General features: G+C 35.6%; 2 protein-coding genes across 3 annotated transcripts; one reads left to right on the forward strand and one right to left on the reverse strand.

Annotated features, from left to right (window-relative positions):
• Positions 1-336: 336 nt before the first annotated feature.
• LOC136807932 (neurexin-3-like) lies at positions 337-15545 on the forward strand. 2 transcript variants are annotated; one of them, XM_067064553.1, is made up of 10 exons: positions 337-1012; positions 2425-2522; positions 4316-4450; positions 4988-5197; positions 7037-7148; positions 7866-8034; positions 8785-8890; positions 9543-9640; positions 11366-11490; positions 14806-15545. In XM_067064553.1, the coding sequence occupies exons 1-10, from the start codon at positions 471-473 to the stop codon at positions 15323-15325; spliced, it is 2115 nt and encodes a 704-aa protein (XP_066920654.1). In that variant the 5' UTR covers positions 337-470; the 3' UTR covers positions 15326-15545. The 2 variants fall into 2 exon arrangements, with proteins under 2 accessions (XP_066920654.1, XP_066920655.1); XM_067064554.1 differs by lacking the exon at positions 14806-15545 and adding an exon at positions 14314-14391.
• An 870-nt stretch (positions 15546-16415) lies between these two features.
• On the reverse strand, positions 16416-24731 carry LOC136807931 (transmembrane prolyl 4-hydroxylase-like). The gene is made up of 11 exons (XM_067064552.1): positions 24553-24731; positions 23695-23776; positions 23184-23324; positions 22423-22502; positions 21799-21860; positions 20289-20326; positions 19580-19745; positions 19155-19212; positions 18204-18337; positions 17373-17463; positions 16416-17116 (listed from the first exon to the last, which is right to left on the reverse strand). The coding sequence occupies exons 1-11, from the start codon at positions 24667-24669 to the stop codon at positions 16769-16771; spliced, it is 1317 nt and encodes a 438-aa protein (XP_066920653.1). The 5' UTR covers positions 24670-24731; the 3' UTR covers positions 16416-16768.
• Positions 24732-25773: the final 1042 nt, after the last annotated feature.

Below are 25773 nucleotides of genomic sequence, written 5' to 3' on the forward strand. Positions count from 1 at the left end.
TTTTTGAGAGAATATTTTTCACAGTGATGACGTTCGATGATCAAGGATTCACTTCAGTGAAAATTATATTTGTAGCACTTTTCTACAAGATCTTCATATTTTTCTTCTTCATTTTCATCTTCATTTTTAGAATTTTTTTGAAGATTCTTTTATTTCAAATTGTTCCACTCACTAATATCTTTCCTATGATACCAAATTTAGAAAGATTGAAGAATTCCTTCAAAAGTTATAGGTAAAAGAAAAAAGAGTGCACACTTATCGTGAATAGATTTTAGATTAGAGAATTACCAAAAAATACAAAACTAAAATTGCTAAGTTATATTTCTTTTTAGGTTTAAAGAGAATCGAAAACGAAATGAAAATGAAACGACTAGAATAATGATTTTGAAAACCACAGACTTTTCCTGGAAGTAGATATTGTTGCTCTATCTTTATTTAGAATCTTGCTTGGGAAATAACATTAACGAATTATGAGTCTTACGTCTCCGATAGTCACGCTATGTTTAATGATCAATATTTTGGTGGCTGATAGCGCCGCTCCACCCGGTTACACAATGAATGCAAAATCATATATCGTACATGAAAAGTTAACATTAAACGGACAAGGCTCGATAGTGTTTAAATTTAAAACAACACTAAGTCAAGGATTATTAATGTATATTGATGGCAAGAAAACGCAGAAGCGAGATGGAAATTATCTATTAATTCAACTGGTACAAAGTAAACTAGTTGTTAAGCTACAAATTGGTGTCAGGCTAGAAAGTGGTCTACTTGATAAAACACCAACAGATTTGAACATAACTTTAGGAGAAAACTTGAATGATCGAATGTACCATTACGTAGAAGTTGAAATTTCAAAAGGAAAGGTTACTGTGATGCTAGATCATCAGTCTAGATCGTATACAGATCAACGAGGTAAAACGCTGACATTGGCTTCTCCTGTTTATGTCGGTGGAGTTCCGGTCAAAGATTTTGAAGAAGTTGTTTTTACAAGGACTTACCTCGAAGAAAAGTATGCGCTCTAACTAACTCTAATTAAAGGCCGGTCTCCACTTTTGCATGAAATGAGTGAAAAATTTCTTACGTTTTTGTTCGGTTGAAAAATGAAGCAATTCCATTGGTCAAAATCGACGTAACGGTTGAAAAAAGTTGAACTTCCTTCAACTTTTTTGTTAGCGCGAAACTTTTTTATGACGCAATCTTTTCTTTAGGCAAAAAAGGTTGAGAAAAAAACTGCCTTCCATTTCGCGCGACAGTGGAGACCGGCCTTAATACACGACGTAACTTTGACGTTCATATAACGCTGGGCGTTGTTTTTACGCTAGGTCACATATATCATACGTTTTAACACACTACATAGGCTATAACTCTCACAGATTTTCCGTGGAAGTATCTCCAGTTTCCACCATGTTGTTTTTAAACCAACTTAGATATTCGAATTGCGCTGATGACAACCATAATTGAAAACAAGGTGACGGACTAGTCTGCTCTTAACATGGCCCCCGGCGTGCGAATCGAATTGAGGGGGCCAAAAAAATATGTCGCCCACCGGCTGGACGACGAAGAAAATTTTCGACTTTTCACTCTTCTTTCACTCCTCTAAACGGAGATTTTTTTAATAAAAAAAATTACTTTGCAAAATATTGGGGGGGGGGCATGGCCCCTGCACCCTGCCCCCCCCCCCGGTGACGGGGGCCATGCTTAAACTGGACACGCTTCCGTTTATATGGGAAGTCAGGGATCAGTATAAATGAACGTCGAACCTAAGCCGTGTGTCAGCTTGGATACCTAATACCGTAAGTTGGTCTAATGTTGACATCCCTCTTCTAGTTTCGTCACCCGTCTTTAGAGATAATAGGAAGGTCGGAATCACTGATTGAAACTAATTTTCTTTGCTGAGCAATCAGTTGAGGAGTCCATCAGTGATCCCGCGCTTCCTATTATTCCTACCTCTAAAGAAGGATGTCGAAATTAGAAGAGGGATGTCGGCATTAGACCAACTTACGGTAGACAAGCGGTCTTGTTCGTTACGAGATCTTAAAAGCTTTTTTTCTTGAATTACAACTGACTATCGTTAATATAAAACTAAATCGATAATTACCGGAGGGGCCTGGAGGGGCCAATGTTCTAAATTGGCACACAACGTTGTAAACGTTCATCTAACGTTTATAGAAACGTTAGGGGGTTAGATGGATGTCAAAAAAACGTTGCCGTGTGTCTGACGCCCCGTTTATAATGTGGCTAGACTGCGCGCATCCCCTATATCAAATCATATTAGAGGGGATGCGTGTAGCCTATAATGTTGCTTGGCAAATTTAGATTTTTTAATCGAAATTTAGCCTTTACTTTCCCTATGCTTTGTATATTTTTTGGAAGGCTGAACTTCGTGAGTAGTTGGATATTAATTAAATGTTTTTATTACAGATTCGTCGGGTGTATTAGTTCGATCGGATATCGTCATGGGAACAGAACAAGCAAACAGAAATACCTTAAAGTTGTCAAAACACAAGAATCAAAGAAAGGTACATTCGTCTCTACTTTTTAATACTTTAAAAATGAAAAAGAAAAAAATTGAAGATGAAAAATGAAGATTTTCTACTGGTTCAAAAATTGTGACATAAGACATTTTTGAATGTTTGAACCTTGCTCTTCTCAAATCAGAAGGTTGTTGGACCTACCTGGAGGTCCTATAAATTAACCTTTGTCCGTCCGTCCGTCCGTCTGTTACCAGCTTTTCTCGATATTGGCTCATTAGTTTTTTCTGATTTTTGGCACATATTTTTTCCGGCCGAAAATGCCGAAAATGCCGAAAATATGCCGGAAAAACCGGTTTTTAGGCATTTTCTTGAGATTTCATCATTAGTTTTTTTGATTTTTTGCACAAAGATGCGTATTAACAATGCCCAAAACATGGCCGAGTCTGATTTTTGAGAAAAAATTTTTTCCAGTCGAAAATGCCGGAAATATACCGGAGATCGCCGTTTTTCTGGATTTTCATTGGACTTTTTCCTTATAATTGGTTGTTTTTTCATTCAAAAAACATAATTAATAGCAATGCCCACCATCAAGCATGTTTTAATTTTCAATGAAATTGATTTTTGAAGCCTGAACTATTTAAAAGTTGCCGGAACAACCTATTTTCACCGGAAATACAGTATTTCTTGAATTTCTCGAGCTGTACTTTATATTTTTTATGAAATTTTGCACACTGATGCAAAATGACAATACCTAAAATATGACGGAGTCCGATTTTCGAAAAACATTTTTTCCGGCCGAAAATGCCGGAAATATGCCGGAAAACCCGTTTTTTTGGCATTTTCTCGAGATTTCACCATTAGTTTTTTCTGATTTTTTGCACATAGATGCGTAATAGCAATGCCCAAAACATGGCCGAGTACGATTTTTGAGAAAAATTCTTTTCTGGCCGAAAATGCCAGAAATATACCGGAAATCGCCGTTTTTGCAGATCTTCATTTGACTTTTTCCTTATACTTCGTAGTTTTTCACACAAAAACAATATTAATAGCAGTGCCCACCATGAAGCATGGTTCAATTGTCAATAAAACTGATTTTTGAAGCCGGAACTTACTAATTCGCCGGAAAAACGGTATTACTTGAATTTCTCGAGCTGTACTTTATATTTTTTTATGAAATTTTGCGCGATGATTCAAAATGGCAATACCTAAAATTTGACGGAGCCTGATTTTTGAAGAAAAAAAATTTCGGCTAAAAATGCCGATAATATGCCGTCAAAACCGGTTTGTTGCCATTTTCTCGAGATTTCATTAATCGTTTTTCCCGATCTTTGCACAAAGATGTGTATCAGCAAGGCCCTAAGAGTGGCCGATTCGGATTTTTGAGAATCATGTTTTTCCGGCCGAAAATGCCGGAAGTATGCCGGAAATCGCCGTTTTTGCAGATTTGAATTGGGCTTTTTCCATATATTTCTTTGTTTTTTCACTTAAAAAAATCATTGCTAACAATGCCACCATCAAGCATGATTCAATTGTCAATAAAACATTTGCAATTTTGCAACCGGAACTTTCTATTTCTTTGTTCCCTAAACCCCCCCCCTCAATCAAAAATGAATGATGAAATTTAATGCATTTTCGCTAACTGCTATATTTTCTTAATGATTGTTTTTTTCCTTATTGCTATCTAAGTTTCATCATCAGGTAGGTCCATTCAGCATATTGCTTGTTTATGCTGTTTTGGTCGTTTTTGGTCGTTTTAGGCCTACTTCAATCAAAGTGTTGTCACTTAACAAAGAATATTAAAAATTTGAACACAGATAATAGTTCTATTGTTCTTCCAGGCTGTCACGATCAATGCTTAATCCAACCAATCCTACAGTGTAAGAACGGTGGCAAATGTTTGAATTTGTTCAGCAAAGAAAACACGGCATGTGATTGCCGAGGGACTGGTTACGCTGGTCCAACATGCAGTACAGGTACCTTTAAGTGTTAACTTGTTACCACAGCTTTCATCAGATATTTTCCTAGTCTAGACCAATACTGAAATTTTCCAACGTATATGAGTTCACATGGCTGCCACGCTAGAGTTTCGAATACAGCTAGCTTTACTTTAAACTCGCTTTGATATCAAAACCAGACTATGCTATAGTCTAAGACAAATCACTATCTAAGAAATAATCCCAAAGCCGAAGAAAATTCGCAATCGTGCTTTTTGCTGAAAAGGGTTTACAGCCAGTAGAGTTTGCCAGTCTTGCCGTTTCTTCGAAACTCACCCGCCGATTTTTTTCCGTATGCCGCCATAACGCCATACCGCCATATTTTCCCGTCTTTACTATCACTGTAACGGAGGATAACATCGTCTATACCAAAACCAGTTAATTAACTTTATTTCTTAAGTAATTGCGTAGTCTAAGACTTAAAATCGCATATAAAAGTGCGCCTCTAAATGTTAATTTTTGATACATACCTTAAAAGTCTTTACTGATTAACTTCTCTCGACTGTTTTACCATAGCATCGCAACCATTACACTTTACATCAAACTCCTATCTATCATATACCAACACAAAACACTACTATCCAGTCTCCAGCAAAGTGTTGATTCGCTTCAAACCTGCATCAAACTCCGGTATCTTGATTTACGCTACCGGCAAAAATAAAGACGATGAAAGCTTATTGGTTGAGTTGCGGAAGAGAACTTTGGTTATCGTTTCAAAGCTACCAGGTTTGTGAATCTTTTGTTTCAAAATTTACCAAACAGATACAGTTGATTGTCCTCTATAGGGACGAGATGGAGTTTTTACAAGCTCTTATTTGATTTGGTTGGTCGTAAACCAGTAATAAAACAATTTTGTTACTTTTTCTAAAGAACGCGTCATTTTTGTTACTTCAAATCACCAAGTATCTTCTAAAAAATCCATCTCATCTGCCTCTATAACTCGAATGTCTCCATTACTTAAACGATTTTGCGTGGTCCCCTGAGAGAGAAATTAGGCTTTTGCCTCTATTACTAAGACAGTTTTCTAGTCCCCTGATCGAGACTTTTGCCTCTTTAACTCAAACTCAAACCAATAACACGAATACTGAGAGACTCGACTGTATGTGTATCAAGATTGTTCTCACTCATTAACCTTTATATAAGAAACTTTAATTTCAGTTAGCAGAATGCAAGTTTTTTATAAGAGCCATTAAGCCCTTTTCTCAGCCTAAGCTGTTCTTTCTCTGGATTTTAAGCCTTACATGCTTCTTAATATGGTTATAAAAGACCAGTCAGGGTGGACGAACCTTTTGAAGGCAAAAAAAATTATTGAAAATGTGTGGATACCCCCTTGAAAATGGTAAAATTTCCAAAAAAACCCTTGGAAAAATTATTTTCATACCTAAAAGTGAGAGTAGACAAACTAAAATCAGCGCAATAGATTATTAAAGATTAACTTGAAAATAGGACTCTAAAATCGGTGTTTTCTTAACACTGGCCTTATGTTGTTCTTATAAAATTGTGTTCTTATAAAAAACGCATGTATTTCTCCTTTGGTTACTCCCAGGATCTTCCATTTCCCGTTTCTTTCTCCCTTTTTGCTCTGTGCAAGGATTGAAAGTTAGTTTCAATGAAATTAAGAATCAGGAAGAGAAAGTTCAAGAATTTTCTCAGTGGGAAAACTCTAAAAATGTTGGTTAAAAGTGTATTTTCCTGATCAAAGTCTGAGTAAAAACCCTATTTTCATTATTATATCCAATTCGTAAGAGATCAGCAATTTCTCGCTCTTCTCGCTTCCGTTGAGAAAAACAAATCTAATCATGGACTCAACATGGGTAGTGGGCCCGGGAGACGGGTTTTCATACATCTACTTTTGAGCAGCTTTTAGAGAAAGACGGTGCCATCAAATTCCACCATAAAAATCTTCAGTTGTTAGCAATAGAACTTTTCAAATGTAAAAATAACATATCAGATCTAACTAAAGAAATTTTCAAACATGATGAAAATATCAAAGTAAATCGCAAAACGCCTTACTTCAGATCAAGAGAAATAAACTCTGTTTTTCACGGTTCAGAGTCACTTTCATTTTTAGGGCCAAAAGTTTGGGAATTAATTCCGGATGAGTATAGAGATATAGTTGATCTTAGTATTTTTAAGGAAAAGATTAAGCAATGGAGGCCTACATCATGCCCGTGTAGAAACTGCCGAACCTATATTGAAGGTGTTGGCTTTTTGTAATCACCTTACAAATTGTAAAGTAGCGTTGACTTTTATTAGCCTTTGTTGCTACCTGTTCGTCAACTTGAAATAAACTATTACATACATACATCTTGCAAAAATGTTTAGAGTTCTTCTGTCTCAAGATCTTTCCAGATGAGATGGAATTTTTATAAGATACTTTAATAATTGGGCATTCGAAGTAATAAAAATGATGCGTTCTTTAGAAAAAGTTAAACAATGGGTTTATTACTGGTTAACGACCAACCAAATCAAATAAGAGCTTGTAAAAACTCCATCTCCGTACCGATTTTTGTCGAGTGATTGTAGAATGAAACATTTTCTTATCATTCTTGTTGTTGCAAACAGGTTTGAAGGAAGAGGTGATCAAGATGGGTGAACAGAACATCACAGACATTTCATGGCGATTTGTACAAATGATCGTTGACAGCCGCAAGACAGATGTCCGATATTTCGATGGGTAGGTAACACAGAATAATACAGTTAACACTCTCTAATTCGACGTTAATAAATGTGATGTTGGTATTAAGGCGTTACTCTCTTTTTAGAGAGTCTTTGCTCATTGTGGATTAATTTTGATCTAATTCGACGTTCTACCATTCGATTCGCTCCATTATTCGATAACATTGAAAGCCAACATCGACAATAAACTCGAATTAGAGAGAGCATCAAGTGTACAGTCAGTCATCAGATCAAAGGACAACATACTAAATTTAAAAAATATGTCCCCAATACACCTTTAGGACATTAGCCGCCAATAGCGGTCATTTTTTTGTCTGTTTTACCACCCTAAAACCGTCACAGTTTTTTTTTCGCACCTATAGACAATAGGTAGAAAAAAGTGTAAAAAAAGGATTGGATCGAGTTTAGGGTGGTAAAACGGACAGAAAATGGTGGTAAAATGCCCGCGCGGCAATTGGCGGCTACGGTTGAAAAGGTGTATTTAATGTGTCTGCTAGATAATAGTTTCTGAGACAGTTTAAAAAACTATAGAGAAGACAATTGGTTGCTAAAGGTTTGAAAAAGGTACGCAAAGTAGTGTTAAAGTGTTGAATATTGTCTTTCGGTTTTCTTTATCTCTATTATAATTCTTTCTGTATAAAACTGGGATTGGTTCGGCCCGATCCCTTTGCAGTATTTTAGCATTAGGTAATAACGTATCTCCTTTATATACTAGAATTTCTGAACGAAGATATTTCCGAGAATCAAGATCCACTAGTGAGCTGACCCCTCCAGAATCATCGTTCCATTTCCAAAAGATTTACGTTGGGGGAATTCCACCAAACCTTGCAGCAAAGTCAGAAAGTCAATTCGCTGGATGTTTGGAGGATGTTGTGATTAATAATGTGAGTTTGTCTGAAATGATGAAATTATAAAGATTGCGACCGTAGTCGCAGGATAGTCTGGAGATCCATACTCTCTATTCAAACTTACACCACATAAGCAAAAATATATTATATTCATTTTAACTAAATGCTTTACTTCGAAACCACACGAACAGAGTAGACGGACCCAGCTAAGTCGCATTATGATAGACTATGGTTTTTTAACGATTTTGATATCTAGCGACTTTTGTCAACCAGCTATAACCAAGTTGTAGAAGCGCTACTCTTTCGCTCTGTATTGCTACATTTACCCCAACCTTGTTCCTTGCGAATTATTATCAGCTTCTTGATGCTTAGATAACGCCAAATACTTCTCTAACGTCTACTAGTAACGTAAATAAAGCCTGGAATACACGGTTGCTGAGGAACCAAAGGCCAAACCAAATTTGTTGTGTTGTGCTTTTACAGTACTTGGTCATTTGCTCAATCAACGAATACAAGTTTTTTTATAAGAACAAACTATATAAGAAAATAAGGCTTCGATGACCAAAATCTTAAGAACAAGTTAAGAACATTTTAAGGCTTTGCGGGCTTTGCGGGCTCTAGAACACCGAATTTCTTAGGAAAATGGACCAAAATACTCACAAAATGGTGAAATTAAGAACATGTTAAGAACAATTTTAGGCTTAAAACTTAAAACTTTTTGATGTTCTTATAAGAAAAGAACGTGTAGCTAATTAAAGAGTTTTTTATCTTTTTTTATCCTTCCAGCTGGACTTTATGAAGCTGCACAGAAGTCGTAGTGTTAAATCATCACTGTATTCCAATGGTAACATTGATGAGCAATGCACTAATGAAATATTCGACGAGATCAAAGGTTTGAAATTTTAGATTTAGATCATGTTCACACACTACGGTTCCGTTTAGCACTACACATCTCATCTTTTAGACCATGTTCAGACCTTATGGTTTTGCATCGTTCCGAAACTAAAAAAAAAGTCAAAAAAAAGACGCTACAAAGCAAAACAGATTGAAACGGTTTCGCTCCAATATTTCCATCGGAATGGAACTGCTCCGAAACGCTCCGAAACTAATATGAATACTCTTGATCCGTAACGGAAACCATACGGGAGCGATAAGAAGCCGTATTTCTGAACATGGTCTTATAAGCAATTTCATTATCGGGTCACCCCTCGGGCTGCTTGGTATTCTAGCTCATTTTCTGAAAAATAACGTTGACCACCCCTGATTTTATACCATAGTCACGCGTCAAGGGCTTTTGTATGCCATAGTTAGACTATCTAAAAAACTTTTACCTTACGAAAATAGTCGGCAAATTTGAGCCCTCGAGCCTTATCAACTTGATTGCTTATAAAAAAATGTGTACTAAAATTTCTCAACCACGACTGAACGATTGTGACAATAATGAAAATAGTAAAAATTTTGCAACATTATTCGAGTAAGACAGATGGCCCAAATGCAGTAACGAATTTTGAAACAAGCTGCTTTTCTCAATCCTTTTTTTTTAGAATGGAGTAAAGAAAGAGAAGGCCAATCTGTTTTCGAAAATAGCAATCATGTCGAAAGTGGAAGCTCCAATTTGAAATCGATGTCCGGGAAAACAAAGGTATCATTTTGCAGTTTCAGAACGTCCAAATAACATTCTGCAAATGCCCCTAACATCCATAAAAACTTTAAAATCAGCTGGACACGGTGTGAAAGGAGTCAAAAAAACATTTTGGCAATGAAACCCTTTAGAAATTTGTTTCTGGTAAAAAGTTTTAGTATCGTGTATCTAATGTAATTTGGATAATTTGATAGCCTCAAAAATAGCTTTGAATATCTCCGAAACAACTAATTAAACGATAATCTAGGAGCCCGAAAGTTGGCCTGTCCTACCTACCTTGTCAGTTTTTGGACCTACCCCGGTGGGGTAGAGGTCCTATAAATTAACCTGTGTTCGTTCGTTCGTTCGTCTGTTACCAACTTTTCTCAGGATTGAATCATAGGAACCCCTTGATTTTTGGTACAAAGGTGCAAAATGGTGGTGGGCAAAATGTGACGGAGCCCGATTTTCAAAAAAAAAATAGCTAAAAAACGGGTTTTTTGGACTTTGTGAATTTTTTTTGCATAAAAGTAGATAAAAGATGGCTCAAGCTGATTTTTGTAAAAAAGAATTTTTCAGCTCAAAAAACGCATCTTTATATCTATAAGAATCACTATCAATAAGCATACATCAATGTTCTTAGCCAAATTACTGAATTTTTTGATGAGATAGATGTTTTTTTTTGCTCACGAAGTCTTGAATATAAAAAAATATTTCAAGAGCATGAAATTTTGGTTTCTAAACGTTTTTTTATAAGAAACAAACAACTAATTTTAATAGATCGTCACTATTTGTGTTTTGAATGATTTTTTAATGGTCACGCTCACGTAGATATCAATTATATATGTGTTAAATGCATAACCAGGTAGGTCCATAAAAGTATCACTTGTTTTTTCAGAAATTATTTATTATATAATTCAGTTTCTCAAAATATCTTCAAAAAATCGATCTTCCATTTCGCTTTCCAAACTCGAATCCATTTTTATCAAGAATCTAAACTCGGCTAATCTCCAAGCAGATTCTGATCGGGGGGGGGGGGCTAATACTAGGTTTGCGAGGTGACGGGTATGTCCGAGCCAAAAATCCTATAAGAGAAACAATGGGCATTTTTAGGACCCTAAGAGAAACTTTTCTCAAAATTTTTGTCGATTCTCACTCGATTTTTGTCCAAATTTTTGAAAATCACGACCCTTTGAGAGAGGAAATTTCGATTTTCGTGAGTTTAGGGTCTACCTTACATGACTCAATTAGCTTTTTAATGTTTTTTTTTACCCCTTTGAGAGACTTTCGAGGGTGTGAAGCAATGGGGTTTTGAATATTTTGGCTGAACAACCAGGTTAGATAGTCACATTCGTCATATCCCTTTATAGCAGAGCGTGGTATGCGCAGAATGGATGATCTGTTACAAGATTAAAACTCTGCTGGTACGCAACGTAGCCTACGGTTCTAACGTTAGATAAACGGCTCACTTTTGGTCCTGCTTATTCTAATTGTGAGTTAAAGTGAGCAAAAAATTAGCTGTCCAAAGTCAATGCATTGGCCTCTTTTGACGTCAATGCAATGTCTTCTTCCAATCTACTCCAAGCAAATGTTTTAATTACCAACTTATTGCCCACTTTTTGCCTACTGTAATAATTAGAATAGGCAGGGCGAAAAATGGGCCGTCTAAACTAGAGCATAAACTTTGCTTTGACGTTTAGTGCCAAAACAAGTGATCTCTATACACGCTTTTCTTTTGTCATCTAGTACGAAGATTCAGCGAACTCAAGCATGTGGATCATCATCGGCGCATGCGTGGGAATTGTTGTCACCACTGCTGTCGTCATCATTGTCATTCGCGTTCGCAAAAATCGCCGACGAAACGCGCGAAGGTATGCCTTATTCTAGTCTGTTTTATTTACCTATACAATTGACGCTTTCTAATTCAATTTTTAAGGGAAATTGCATTTTCATATTTTCATTGAATAAGAGAGCATATTGAATAGTAGAGCGTCAGTTTTGGAGAGTTTCTTGTTTACGGTGACTTTATCGAATAGCGGAGCGTATCGAATAATAGAACGTCGAATTAGAGAGCGTCAACAGTACTTTCTTTTGAATACACATTTCTCGACATAAATCAGGATCTCCTTGGGCCTCGTTTTCAAATTGAATAATCACTTCAAACGACATTTACACATGATATATGTATTCCTAAATGACCGTTTTCAATTTTGATACAAAAATGCAAACACTAGAAAACATTAATCTTGTCTGACGACGTTAAAGTACCCGGCATCATAATATTCAGCAACTAACATAGCATCTGACGAGGATTTACTACACAGATAAATCACCAAGACCACAATAACAATCTTATCTTCAAGAATTTATCTTTCATGTAACTAATGTTTCAGAAATCCCAAATATTTTCCTCGCATTTTGGCAGATTTTTCAAAATTTATTTAAAACATTCATTTGTTCATTCGAAGGATTTTAAAATATTTAAGCTCATTTCTTCTACAGAAATTAATCCTGTAATCCTTCTTTATAAGAATAAAGAATATCTTTAGAATTAAGTGACTGGCTTTTTTTCAAATTTAGACAGGAAAAAATTATGAAATTTTTAGGCAATTGAAGAAGTTTTCCCCAATGAAAACTTTTATAGCCTTCTTCAATAGGGCTGTGACGAAGTTTTCCCTCAAAAAGTTTTCGCCGACAAAGTTTTCTCCTTAAGGCGAAAATAAAATAATGTAGTGTTTCCGGAAACCAGACGGGTGAAAAAAAAATTCTGACCCGCCGGCCAAATACTTCGTTAGTAGTTGATAAATTAGTATTCAGGGCTTACTTCATACTGTTTATACATGAAATTTATCTATAAAGTTCTATTTCAATTATCTTAAGTTATCAAAAATAGCAGAGAAAATTTTTTTTCTAGCCGGCCGCATGAGAGCTTTTCTCCTTCACCCGCATTCTGGAAACACTACATTTTTTTATTTTCGCCTAAGGTAGACTTTTTCTGTTAAACAACTTACCTTTAAATTGTAGCTCTTTCTTAAAATGTGATAAACCAGACTCAAACCCCTTTTTTGTTGAGTCAAAACGTCTATGTACCAAAAAGCAGGATATGATTAAAGAGATCTTAGTATCGTATAAAAACTCTATCCACCAACATTCTTATTGATGTAAAGCGCTATTATAAACGACTCCGATCCATTTTCTGATCGAAAAAAAATCCAAGAAATTATTTTCCTTCCGTTAAATTTCGAAATCTGATTTAGGTTAGCTATCAAAACTACTAAAGATATTGCTTTCTCCAAAATCCTAAAAACATCAAAAACACATCAATTATCCATTTTACAGTGCTTTTCGTGGAAAAAATTATGAACTAAACGATACTTTCGGTAGATAATACGTTTTTCTTGGAAGAACACACAAAGTTTCGATACTTCCGGATGTTCTTAACTTATTTAGTTGTAAGCCAAAATATGTTCTTAAAATATTCTTAATTTCACCAATTTGTAAGTGTTTTTGGGATTTCCTAAAAAATTGTGTTTTATAGTCCATGAAGACCTAAAAAATATTCGTAACTTGTTCTTAATAACTTGCACTTCGAAGTCTCTTGTTCTTCTATAGTTTGTTTTTAGAAAAATACGTGTACCGTCTGAGAAATACTTAAAGATGTTTTTCCTTTTGTGAGGGTGGTTCTTCTGTATTGAGATCTATCTGTTGGGATTATGAAATCATTTTAATTGAAGATCGCTTTACGAGATCTGTAAAGTAAATCAGTAATTTACTCCTAACCCTCTATGTATTTACCATAATTTTTTTCCACGAAACGAGAATATTTTTGAAGAACTTGAAAACGACTAGGCACACACTAAGTAAAACGACTTATGCAATACTTGAGAAAACGTACAGTTATTATATCGAGCTATCTCCTTGATGATACCCTTATTATGTACGGGAACCCAAAGTCCTCACTTCCTTCCATTATCTCAAAAAAAAAACTCTAAGCAAAAAAAGAAAAGTTTAAAAATTCTTATCATTACTCAAATCAGAGACCTCTCAGTGGAGTCACGCCATCACACCGAAATGTTTTTCTTATCAATCGCGCATCATGCGTTTTGAAATCATAGAACACGTCATCACGCTCAAAAAATGCCTAATCAAGCCATCACGCAATCACACAAACCGCTTGGGGGTCATATTAGTTCGAATGATTTAGATAGAGAAATGATACTAGAGAAATTAAAGGTTTCCAGGTCTTAATTTAACTCATTAGTGACTGGGAAACAAGAAAATGGATGCAAAGTTGAGTCGTTTGACTCTGATGGAATATATTCTGTAGTATTCTATACAAGTGTGGCGGAAATATTGGAGTCACTCCTAGAGGAAGTAAGTTCATGGTGTAGTATACCCTTAATTCAGAGGGCGTATACCAGAGGCGGCATAGCCTTAAAACAGAGGGCGTATACTAGAGTCTCTGTACAAAAGGCAAGACAGGTGGTGTGAACATCTTAGGTCCTAAGAGAATCTAGACGTCACAATCAAGTGACCAACCGCCAAACCTGTCACTATCAGTATTCTAAGGAATGCGAAAGCGGAAACCGTCAAGGGTACAACGAAGGGAACCGTTTGTCAGTAAACTAAACAAGGCCTTAAGTGGAGTGTATGGTGAAACGAACGCTTACAGTAAATGACCGTATTACCAATAGAATAGACGAGCACACTGCTAACAGACAATACAATACAAAACAATGACACTTGAGCAAACAGAAGATAAGTTATTAAAATTCATTCTCAAATTTGTCTTTTTTGGTTGTGGTCAGACGTAGCTTTGAAGATGAAGTTCACTATTATTGTTTTGTATTCATGATATTCATTACGTAATGGTTTCTATGGAAACACCCTGCCTATTACCAGTAGCGACAATTTTTAAACAATTTTTTATCTAGCTCAAATTTTCCACTCGTGGCAAAAACTGGGATGTTTTCGTAGAAAACATTACTTCACGAGAATCATGAATTTCACACATAATACTTGTATATTGATAGATTTCTGCTGAGTCGCAATGGCACAAATCCATGAAAGACCATAAACACAATCTAATTCACTCGACATTATTTCATTGTCCAATCCGAAATACCATAGAGACACCCAAAACAAATACTCCCATAATAATATTGTTTCTGCTTTGACCATTTTAGATACAGTGATCACTATCTCCGTCAAACAGCCATGACCTTACAAGAGGAAGACACATTCCCAACAGAACAAAAATGTATCCGTGAAGAAATTGCTAAGAGACGTCTCTTAAAAACCTTCAGTCCCGTACGTAAAGAGTTTTACGTGTCCCCATCAAACGAAGGCTCGACCAGGACGATCCCACGAAATCTCAATGAACCCATCTACCAATCACACGCTGTCTTACATCATGATCATCCGTACATTGGTCAAAATTTTATCAACCCATTAGCGCGGAACCATACACCTCAACAACATATCGGGACCTCGATACAGAACAACTATAGTTCGTCACCCTTCCACCATCCGTTGCCGCAATCAGTACCGCAACAGCGCCGCCATGACAGCCAGAGCGACACAATGTGTAGCCATAATTCAACCAGGTATCAAGTTCCTGTCATGGTGAGACATGATTCGATGAAAAGCTCCATTTCACAGCAATCGAGCTCTTTCTTTGAGAGATCTTTGACGAATGGTGAATGAAAGGTTTACATTGTGTATAAGTACAAGATTGAGCTAACTAGAGACGAGAGCACTCTCTAAAATATCCATTAACACAAGCGCTAAAGGCTGCATAAAAGAGGTTGGTACATGGGTACTTGAATGAACATAACATTATTTTCATATAAATTATACTTTCCTTTTTCCCAACGCACTATAAATTTTAAAGGCAGGTTCGCGTTTGTACCTTAGGATGGCTAAATTTTTTGATACCGCGCAGCACTTCCGTTGAAAGTGGCAATAGGAAAGTTTGCCGGGAAAGTTTAGCTATCCTACGGTATGTTTTAAAGGGACATTAAAGTAGTAAAATGTAAACATTGCGCAAACCACGTGTCATTAAAGAGAACAATTAAAATCACGTGTCCAAAACAAACTTGTAAAACAATTGAAGAATCAAAATTAGCCATATTTGGTTTGATTTTTTATTTTGACATGTGACATTTGTTTTGATTTTGTATCCGCTGCATACAGTTTGTTTACAAGTTTAGCAAGTACTGTTATGTCCCTTTAAAATCTTTCAACTAATTCTGAAGATAAGTAACATTCAAATTATCGACTTAGTTGAAACGAATGTTTTCAACAACCAATGGAAGGTGTACTCCCGAATGAATACAGCATCGTATCATTAGTATTGAGGTGGCTTTTGGTAAACGGATTACGAAATAGAACACACATCCACGGCAAAGATGTCTGACGAAAGCAATTTCGTACCGTACTTACCTATAACAATCCAAAATTTCCCTTAACAATCGAACGCTTTTTCTTAACACTCATTGGTTTCATTTGGGTCAAATACATCATAATTTAGGGTTTCGACCAATCAGATCGATTTGATTGTTAAGGGAACTTCTGGATTGTTAGGGGTAAGTTAGATAAATCATTGGTGATCTCACCGCTTTTATTTGGACACTCAAAAATAATTATATTTTGTAATTATTGTAGGAACAAATTCGAAATTTAGATTAAATCATATTATTTCAAGACACTGTTGATATTAAAACACTCATTCTAAACCGTCTATCGATTCATAAGCGTAGCCCAAAAAGGCGCAAAACGCTTGAAAAAGAGCAAATTTTTAGTAGTAACGATTCTTTCAAGTTATGAATTTATAATGACTTGAATATAAAAATCGACTGGCCTGCCAAATTGAGTTTAAAGCCTTGAAGGGGCTAGAGAGGAATCTTCAACATTACGTTAATAAGTAAGAAAATGTGAAGCCTTAAGATTTGCACCAGATTTAGGTCGACCAATCGAATTCAGCGCTTATTTTGTTTCCACGCGGTTCCCGCGTTTTAGATAGATGGGTAATAAGTGGCTTCATTTTAAACCGAAGAGTTTCCTCTCTAGCTTATTCAGGCCTTGAAACATAATCCCTGTACATCATGCTCTGTCATAGCAAAGCTACTTGAACTGGCGTCTGAGTGTTTATAATTCTTCTTTTTGTCGTTCTTCTTTTTTATTTTGTTCCTTGAATTTCTCTTCAGCCATTTTAAAGTCTTTCCTATTCAAAAATATACTCGGTGTTTGAATATCTTTCCCAAAGGGAGCTGTAATCCACATGTTGGAGATCCATTTTTCCCCACTTTTCACATCACATCCACCATGCAAACTAAATGGATCTAACTCGCCCATCCATCCATCGGTTTGGTTGACCAAATGGTTATACCATAAAACAGCTTTTCCTTTCTTCGGCTTGACAACTAGATTAGCAATCTTGCAGCCGTATGAGAGATTGTATTTATCAGTACTTGCGTTACCGTGTTGACGAATTTGCTGTAAAAAAAGATTTTCACAACGCCGATGATAATAAGTTAATGGAAGTCAAGTGTCAGTTATTTAGTCCTCTGGCGAACAATGATTTTTGCCGAAACAAAAAAAACTTTCTGGGATAATTGCTTAGCCAAATTTTCCCCTATTAATTGTTACCTAGACATTACACCCAATCCATCTTATGAACATTGTATGGACGTTGTGACGGCTTCATATTTGTAAAAAATGTATCGTAGCTTAGTATCTAAAGTAATCTCACGTCAGTATCGAAGACTTCTTCATGAGCCATTGGGAAAGCAGTTTGTCCTCCATCTTCCACATCATTTAGATACATCATGAATGTCAAAAACCTGTCAAAAAACAAATTATATTTTCAGTTATAATCATTACAAGCTCTTCAGGTCTTATGACTATAAACCAAAACAGGAGTAAAACATGGTAAAACTTGAGCCTGACAAAACAATGTTCTGCCATAATTAACATGTCTATTTTAGTAAGGGGCGACCCTGCGACCCTTAGGATCTGTAACATCATAAGATGCAACCACGTGTTGTGAACAAGAAAGTTGCAAGAATCTTCTTCAGATATTTTTGGGGGTCACTGTTTTTTTAGCCTGATGACTTGGATAAAACGATTTAATATTTCACAATGATGGAGTTATTTTAAGCTTATAAAATTCAATGAGAAGTAGCCCGATACCAACATTTGCACAAATTTAGCTTTAGACTACAAACTTTTTAGACTTTAAATGTCCCAACTAATATGCAACGATGTATCAGTAGTGTAAACAACAGGAGGGGGCAAAATTTTTGTAGCAGAATTGATGACACAGCGATGATCTCTTTGTATTACGAATAGATAATTTTACGGGATGAGCTGGAGCTTTTACAAGATACTTCACTAATTGGTCAATTAAAGTGATAAAGATGACGCGTTCTTTAGAAAAAGTAATGAGATTCTTTTATTACATCTTAACGACCAACCAAATCAAATAAGAGCTTGTAAAAACTCCAGCTTGTCTCAATTTTACAGTGCAAAAGAAATCCTCTCTCACTTGTCGATTACCCATGGGGAAACAGACACTACCTACCTGCACAACTTGCATTCACCAGTGCTTCCCAGAGTATCACCAGAGTATTGATGACAACAAGGAACATGATCGCTTAAGTGTGTCTCACTATCGTGGTGTGCATGATAATGACCGTTTGTCGTGTAATGTACCACCTGTCATAATAAAAAGAACGTATTTTATTTTATTGGTTTTTACCCAATAGACCGATTCCGTGTGACGTCATTTTCACCCACGATCAGCCATCTTTTCTAAGAAATGGTAGAAAGAATATCTACAGGATGATTTAGTAATTCCTTGATAGCTCAAAAATCTTCAAATATTTCCCGTTTAGCCCCGTTTAGTTTTATCGTTTTGTGGGTGAAACTTTTGTCAGTTAGGAACAGGCAGCTTGCTTGAGGTTTGTTTGGAGTCCCCAACTGGATTTTGTCGAATCGATCTATAGGGGGGGGGGGTTGCTGAATTCCGGAATCCCGAAAATTGAAAAAATAATAACACCGTCACACCGGCTTGTACAGGGCAAAAATGTGCCTAAATACCGTCACCGTCTGATTTTAAAATACCATTTTCCCGTCTCTTTTTTCGTCAAATCCCGTAATACCGTACTAAAAAAGGGCAAATCCCGTCACACCGTAAAAGTACAACCCCCCTCTATACATATTTACAACCAATCAGATGCAGTGTACAAAGTTCTTCCGTCTCAGCGAGGTACAAAAAGAGGTTTTTCTATCTCCAAATTCATCAGAATTGTGAACAATTGAAAAACTTTGCCTAATTTCTTGTTTAAAGTCCCATCTGAGACAAAAACTTAGTAATAAAATGACGCAATGTCAGTAGTTATTTATTGCAGGGTTGCATATCATGAATAGACTTGCAAAAATGACATTTAAGCATACTTTAAAGAGATGAAATTTCCCGGAACTCATGGATTTAAGTATCATCTACAAATTTCAAGTTTCAACATAAAAGTACCTGTAGCATTTCACCACCGTATATAATTTCTCTTGGTAATCCACTTAATCGTACCAATCTAAAAAAATGTTCAAATAGTTTGTTTGTTCATTACATTTTCAGGTGGAAACTCGTCAATTTTTTCTTGCAAATCTCTTTTTTATATAGTGGTTTTTCCTTATGAATCTGGAGCTTCATTTGTAGTAGCTGTTTCAAAGTCCAGTTAGGGTGAACATTGCGGTAATGAGCTCATAGGGTACCAGAGACCTCTGAGACATGAGATACCAAATACCTGATATATAATTGCTTTTGGTTACCTAAAATACCGATTCTGGAATAAATGCGTGATCCCTAATCATTGGTATGATTGAAAGAATTTTTGAAAATACTTTCCAAAAAATTGGTTACTTAAAGGATGGGTGGCCAGAATTTAAGATACCAAATACCTTTCTCTGATGTTATGCACTGTAGGGTCAAGCCATTGTTCCATGAATAACCATGCTTGTTGACTGGTCCTTGGTTTGAAACGTGGATGGTTTTGCCATAAATTGTCAAGATATTTCTCAACTGCTAATGTGCTCAACAACTGAAATTCTTCTTTTGTAATTATATCTATGGTATGGAAATCAAAGAATAAAATGGGTCAATTTAACTATGGATTGTGTAAGTAGAAAATGTTCTTATGAGCATAAGAGCGCCTGAAGGTTAAAAAAATTAGAACGGTCAAGCTTCAACCAAAACTATGGATTGGTTGGTTGATAATGATAGTCTCAGGAGGGGGGGCAATTACGCAATTTTCCCCCAATTTCCGCAAACCGTCTAAAAAGAACCAAAATTCCGGCACCGAAAATTCATTCGAAATTCAAGGGTTTTGTCAAAAATTCTTCGAATTCACTTTAAATTTTGAATACTTTTGCCAATTCCGAAATTGCGCCAATTTGTTGGCTAAATTCCCTTTTCCGCACTAAAATTGGCCAATTTTCCATCTCCGATAGAGGACCCGATTACCGAAATTCCGTCAACATTTTCGTCTAATTCGACCACTCCGCTCAAAAAAGGGCCGATTCCGCTCCTCTGCCAACCGTGAAACCCGCTTTTTAAATGGCAAAACTGTGTACTAATTTGTTGGCTGCACAATAGTGAATCAACACTCACCATCATCTAGGATGCTTGGTTGTCCAACAGCTTTAAATCTAAAATGTTTAAAACAAAATAGTTACAGTATATGGCCCCCAAAACGGAGACGGCCCCCAAAACGGAGGTTTTCATTAAAATGAAGATTCTGACTTGTAGATTTATCAGAATTAAACGATTTTTGTTTATTTTGAAAGAATGATAGTTATATTTAAAAATGAGCATGTTTTTGCTGGTTTGAGACAGATTCAAAATAACATATTTGCGTCTAAAGGAAATATTTTAACACCAAAATTAGATAAAAATTGCATATAACTCACTCTAGCTCTTTGGATATTGAAAATAAGTTATGAAAACGGGGTATAGGAAACTTTCTACACCTAATGCCGTTCAGAAAATGCAAATACATCTGTGACTTTAGAGGCTGGGTAAAAGATATAGCATCTTGAAGGTCAACCAGTATTTTGGAGCCCTAGAATCAGCATTGACAAAACCGAAAATTCTAAATATGAGAAAAAGCAAAAAATCTTGGAATTCTATTCCTATCACCTTGAGTTGATAGTTTATAACAAAAAATTAACATTATATAAAAATTTTTTCGCTGAATCAGCAAAAACAGCAAATTCTGTCATTTTTTTGCAAAATATATGAGAAAAATATCTTTAAAGCTTAATATTTTCAGTTTCAGTTAAGCTTTTTTTCTAAAAGTTTCACAGCTTATTCCATACATGAATGGAACTATTTACAAAAGAGATTTGTTTTCAAAAACTTGATTAAGACGTTGTTAAATCAAAATTGTCATTTTGAAAATTTCTAAATTTTCAGTTTGGACTTTGCAATATCGAAAATCTTGAAATATTTCATAAAAATCATAAATTTTACATCCATCGGCTCGTAAATTTAAGGGAAAACACAAATATGTTCATAGTTTTTCCTTCTATTACCACTGGGCTTAATAATTTGATTTTAACTACACCTCCGTTTTGGGGGCCCCAAACCTGCATTTTGACAACCAGGGGTATACTGTAAAAATTTTATCAAATAAAGCTATGCCCAAAACCCTCTAAATCATATTTCAAAACTGTGGTTAAAATTTTGTATTCATATCTTAAAGATATCTCGAGAAATCGCTAAAATTTCAAACCTCCGTTTTGGGGGCCACTAAAAAAGAGCTACCTATCTTTAAGCGATTGAAAAATATTGTTGAAATTGAAAATTTTGAAAAAGAACTTCCAGGAAATAAAGAAGAGATGTTAAAGGTTTTCATGCAGCAAAAATTTTTGTAAAATCTCTTTTCCTCTAGATTTGAGAGAAATTTCAAATTTGATCGCCGTTTTGGGGGCCACATACTGTAGGTGAAAAAAAATAAGAACATCTTTTAAAAACGATCTAGGTAATGCTTTGTGGACTCTAAAACTTACTTAAAATACAAGTTTCGTACGAAGTCACATCAAAATACTCGAAACTGTTTATAACTGGGGACCTAAATTTATTCACATCCGAAACTTTTGGTATTTTAGAATCAACTTACATATCTCGAATATCGGGTTCTTCCATGACCAAAGTCTTTGTTAAATGTGCAATCGAGATGATCTGAAATTAATTTACCATGGTATGAACATGCGCATTGTTAAAAACCACATTATTACAAATACTGCGAGATAAATACAGTTTCTAGGCCATCTAGCCACAGTTTTTAACTTCAGTCTTAATCTTTTACAAGCTTATTTGAATCGTGAAGGCCTACTTTTAACTCGATATAGCTTTCGGGTGTCTAGTGTGCTCTTTATGGGGAGGATTTTTGTCTAAGTACTGCATGATAAGACCGTACATAATGAATGTTTTGTCAATAATGTTTTAGACAAGAAAAGGAAGATCTTAGAAGATTAGAATATATATTGTTATATCTCGCTACGTCTATGGTTTTTTAAAGGGGCATAAAAGTACTGACGACATTTGTAAACAAACCTTATGCAGCGGGATACACAATGCCAAAGTAAAAAATCAAAACAAATATGGCTAATTTTGATTGTTTCAATTGTTTTACAAGTTTGTTTTGGACACGTGATTTTAATTGTTCTCTTTAATGACACGTGGTTTGCGCAATGTTTACATTTTACTACTTTTATGTCCCTTTAAGGTTTGGATTGGCTACCTCTTCGATTGTAATGTTTCCATCGCCATCCTTATCCCAACCTTCGTAGCGACCAAGCCATCCTAATGATTGACCATTAACTAAATAAAAAATAATTAACAAAACCTTTAACATCTTTATCGCACTTTTTAACACCATTTGAGGTGGTCGAATTCTCGGTTAGGCGGCCGCCGCAGTATCTTTCTGATATGTTAAGGGATGAGTGCACCCAAAGACTCGATTTACTTTTGAACGGGAGTTGGTGGGGTAGATTCAATTTTGAGTCTGAGAAAAAGCCTTAAAATTGTAAAATTGAGAAAGCACATAAAAAGTTCCTGTTAAAAAATGCTTTTCTGAGAAAATTTAGCAAAAATTTGGCAAAAAGCATCTCAGAGGTTTTCTTATCTTCGTTTAAAATGGTGGTGAAATCTTAGTAGCCACATTGGGCTTTTCCAGAAAAAACCGTATACCCCCTGTTGAGGAGGTCCATTTCCGTTCCAAGGGGGTAAGGTTTGATATGTGGCGGAATTCTATAGGGAGATACAAAAATCTGTCAAAAATAACTGGAATTCCATGGGGGTAGCCTTTTAAATCCTACTAAAATTCAGAATTCCAGAGGGGTTTAAGCCTGAAATTGCCTGGAATTCTAGGGGCTTGCAGCATTTCCAGCCACAAAATGATGGACCTCCTCAACAGGGGGTATACGGGTTTTTTTCTGGAAAAGCCCATTGCTGAAAATCCTTTAGCTGCAGAACCATTACTTTCTTAAAGAAAATATTCACCTCCAACAGCTTTGAGTGTTTCATTAGAAGTCAATCCTCCTTTAGCCTGGCTGTCGAATAATTTAATTCCACCTTCTTGTGGATCCAGGGCTCGTTTGATGATATGATCACACTCTTCTTCAGATAGAAAGTCTGGAATCTCTGTGCAAAGAAAAATGTTGAATGTTTTGTTAAGTTACGTCATTTCCGCCATGATGCTTTTTTCACATGCACGAAAAATAGAAATTTTCGTCGTCCCTGTGGGACGAAGTTCTAACAGGTCTGTGAGACAGGGTTGTTTTTCTATACCAAATCTACCATTTGATGTGAGTATCTCTATATTTTCAATGGACCCTCCCAAAATAAGTTTATTAAGTAAATAAACTGATGATAAAATGGTGATTCAGGATAAAGATTTTGACCTTCAAATGCCAAAATTTTGATTTAAAGGACTTTTTGCTGTGATTGTAATATATATTGATTTTTATATGCAACAACAATTCTAACAACATTTTTCCAAGTAGCAACTTACCAAACAGTAATGGCTTCAATGCTTTGGTTATAACTTCTACTCGTTTTCCATTTCCAAGATCGACAATCTCTTTGTGATCAAGCTGATAAGAAATATAACGGAGTTTTTAGTTGATAATTTGCCAAAACATATCAATCGTAAAGAGTCCAAAGTTCGAAAAGCTTTTGGATTGGTGTGGAATTTTTGGAATATTTATCCCCATTGGAATTTCGATAAAAATTCCATCCCACTGTGGGAAACAGTTCCACTATGAGACAAGGTTGTTGATAAATCCTTGAAAATCGTCAACTTTTCAATTTTTGTTCTTTCTTTGAAGAAGATTTGACAGAAATTGGAAATAAAAATTGAAATCACTTGATACCTCTTGATACCCTTCCCTTGTATGGGATATAAACGTTTTTTATAAGAACATTTTGTTAGCATAAAAGGCATAAAATGTTCTTAAAATGGTCGTATTTTCACCATTCCATGGGTATTTTTGTACTATTTTATAAGTAATTGGGTGTTTTAGAGTCTGTGAAGCCTGAAAATGTTCTTAACATGTTCTCAATATTTTGGCCTTCGAAGCCTTATTCTTATATACCGCCGTTTTTTACAGTTTCCCACTTTTCCCAGATTCCTTTGCCACTCTACTAGCGGAAAAAGACCAGGACTTTGGGTCGTTGAAAAATGAGCTTCGGAAAGTTAGGCAGTTTAGTAAGTAAACACAAGATTTTTCGTAGAAACAAACCCTTTCCAATCTAATGCCGGCTATCCTTGAAAAAATAGCGTAAAGATTCTGAAAACGTGACAAGAATCTTAGCGTGGAAACAGAAAACTTATAAAAAACACGACGATAGTTTGTAATTTGTATTTTACCTCGACTCCCTGTCTTCTTGTCAGCATCCCATAACCAATGTCGCTTGTTTCTCCGAACACATACGAAAACTGTTCATTCCAAGTGCAAAATATCAACAAAATAATCGCCCCATACATGTTTTCAAAACTTATTTTGATACGTTATGAAAATGTATAATTTTTCGATTTGGTGAACCTGACTTAACATAAAAGAACAAACAAATTTTTCAAGCCGCAATATATGATTTGGAGTAAAAGCGCTTTAGTTTACTTTGGTAAACGTTATACCTTAAGGGTAATAATTTTGGCGAATTTGGTGAGTTTTGACAAAATTAGCAAAAATCAAAATAATTGCTACCTCGCAATATTTAGTTCTCGCAAAAATTAAAAAGTTTCGTTTCTCGCCAAATTTAATTTTTTCACGATTTTTACCCCGATTTTTGTTTGCGTCAAATTAGTTCCATCGAGGTAATAAATTTCATTATTCAGAATACTTCAGATGCGCGGCTAAAACATGTTCACTCTTCACTGTTGCTAAGCCCCCTCTGAAATGGTTAAGACTACATTATATATCACATTTTGTAAGTTTTTGTTTCAGATGAACAAAAGTAAACAATTTTCATGATCTATCAAACAGAATGAAAAAAATGTTTGAAGTTTACTTTCGGGATAATTATCGCATGATGTTCTTCTTTTTTTCCGCTATAATATCTTAAAAGGTTTACTTTTTTAGTTTTAGGTATTACACTATTATTTACAAGAACATCCAAAATTTGTTGAAGCCTAGAAGATCAATTCTGTTTATACAGAGGAATGTACGCAAGATTTTGGGTTGTGTAATTTAAGATGCACGATCTAACGATTTACGATGCACGATTCGCGATCCGTGCATAAAATATGTTAATTCATGCGTAATCATGCTAATCATGATAAAATATTTAGACAGTTTACAAACTTTCATTCGCTGTAACTCAATTATTTTTAAAAACACCATTTCATTCACCTTCTGTACTCTCTCTATTTCATAACTTGAATCAATATAGGGGAATTGTTTACCGAAAGAAAATTCTTTCTCATAACAGAGACCAGTGGCGGCCTTGCAGGGGGTGCAGGGTGTGCAGTGCACCACCCAGAAAGACTTGAGAGGGGCGCCAAAAAAGCTTTTCAAGGGGGCGCCAAAAATTTTTTTGATGTTTGGTTGGGCGATTTGGCGCCCTTTGACACGTTTTTTTTCGCCTGCGG

Source organism: Clytia hemisphaerica, unplaced genomic scaffold (assembly GCF_902728285.1).
Source record: "Clytia hemisphaerica strain Z4C2 unplaced genomic scaffold, Clytia hemisphaerica genome assembly, whole genome shotgun sequence".
NCBI lineage: Eukaryota > Metazoa > Cnidaria > Hydrozoa > Leptothecata > Clytiidae > Clytia > Clytia hemisphaerica.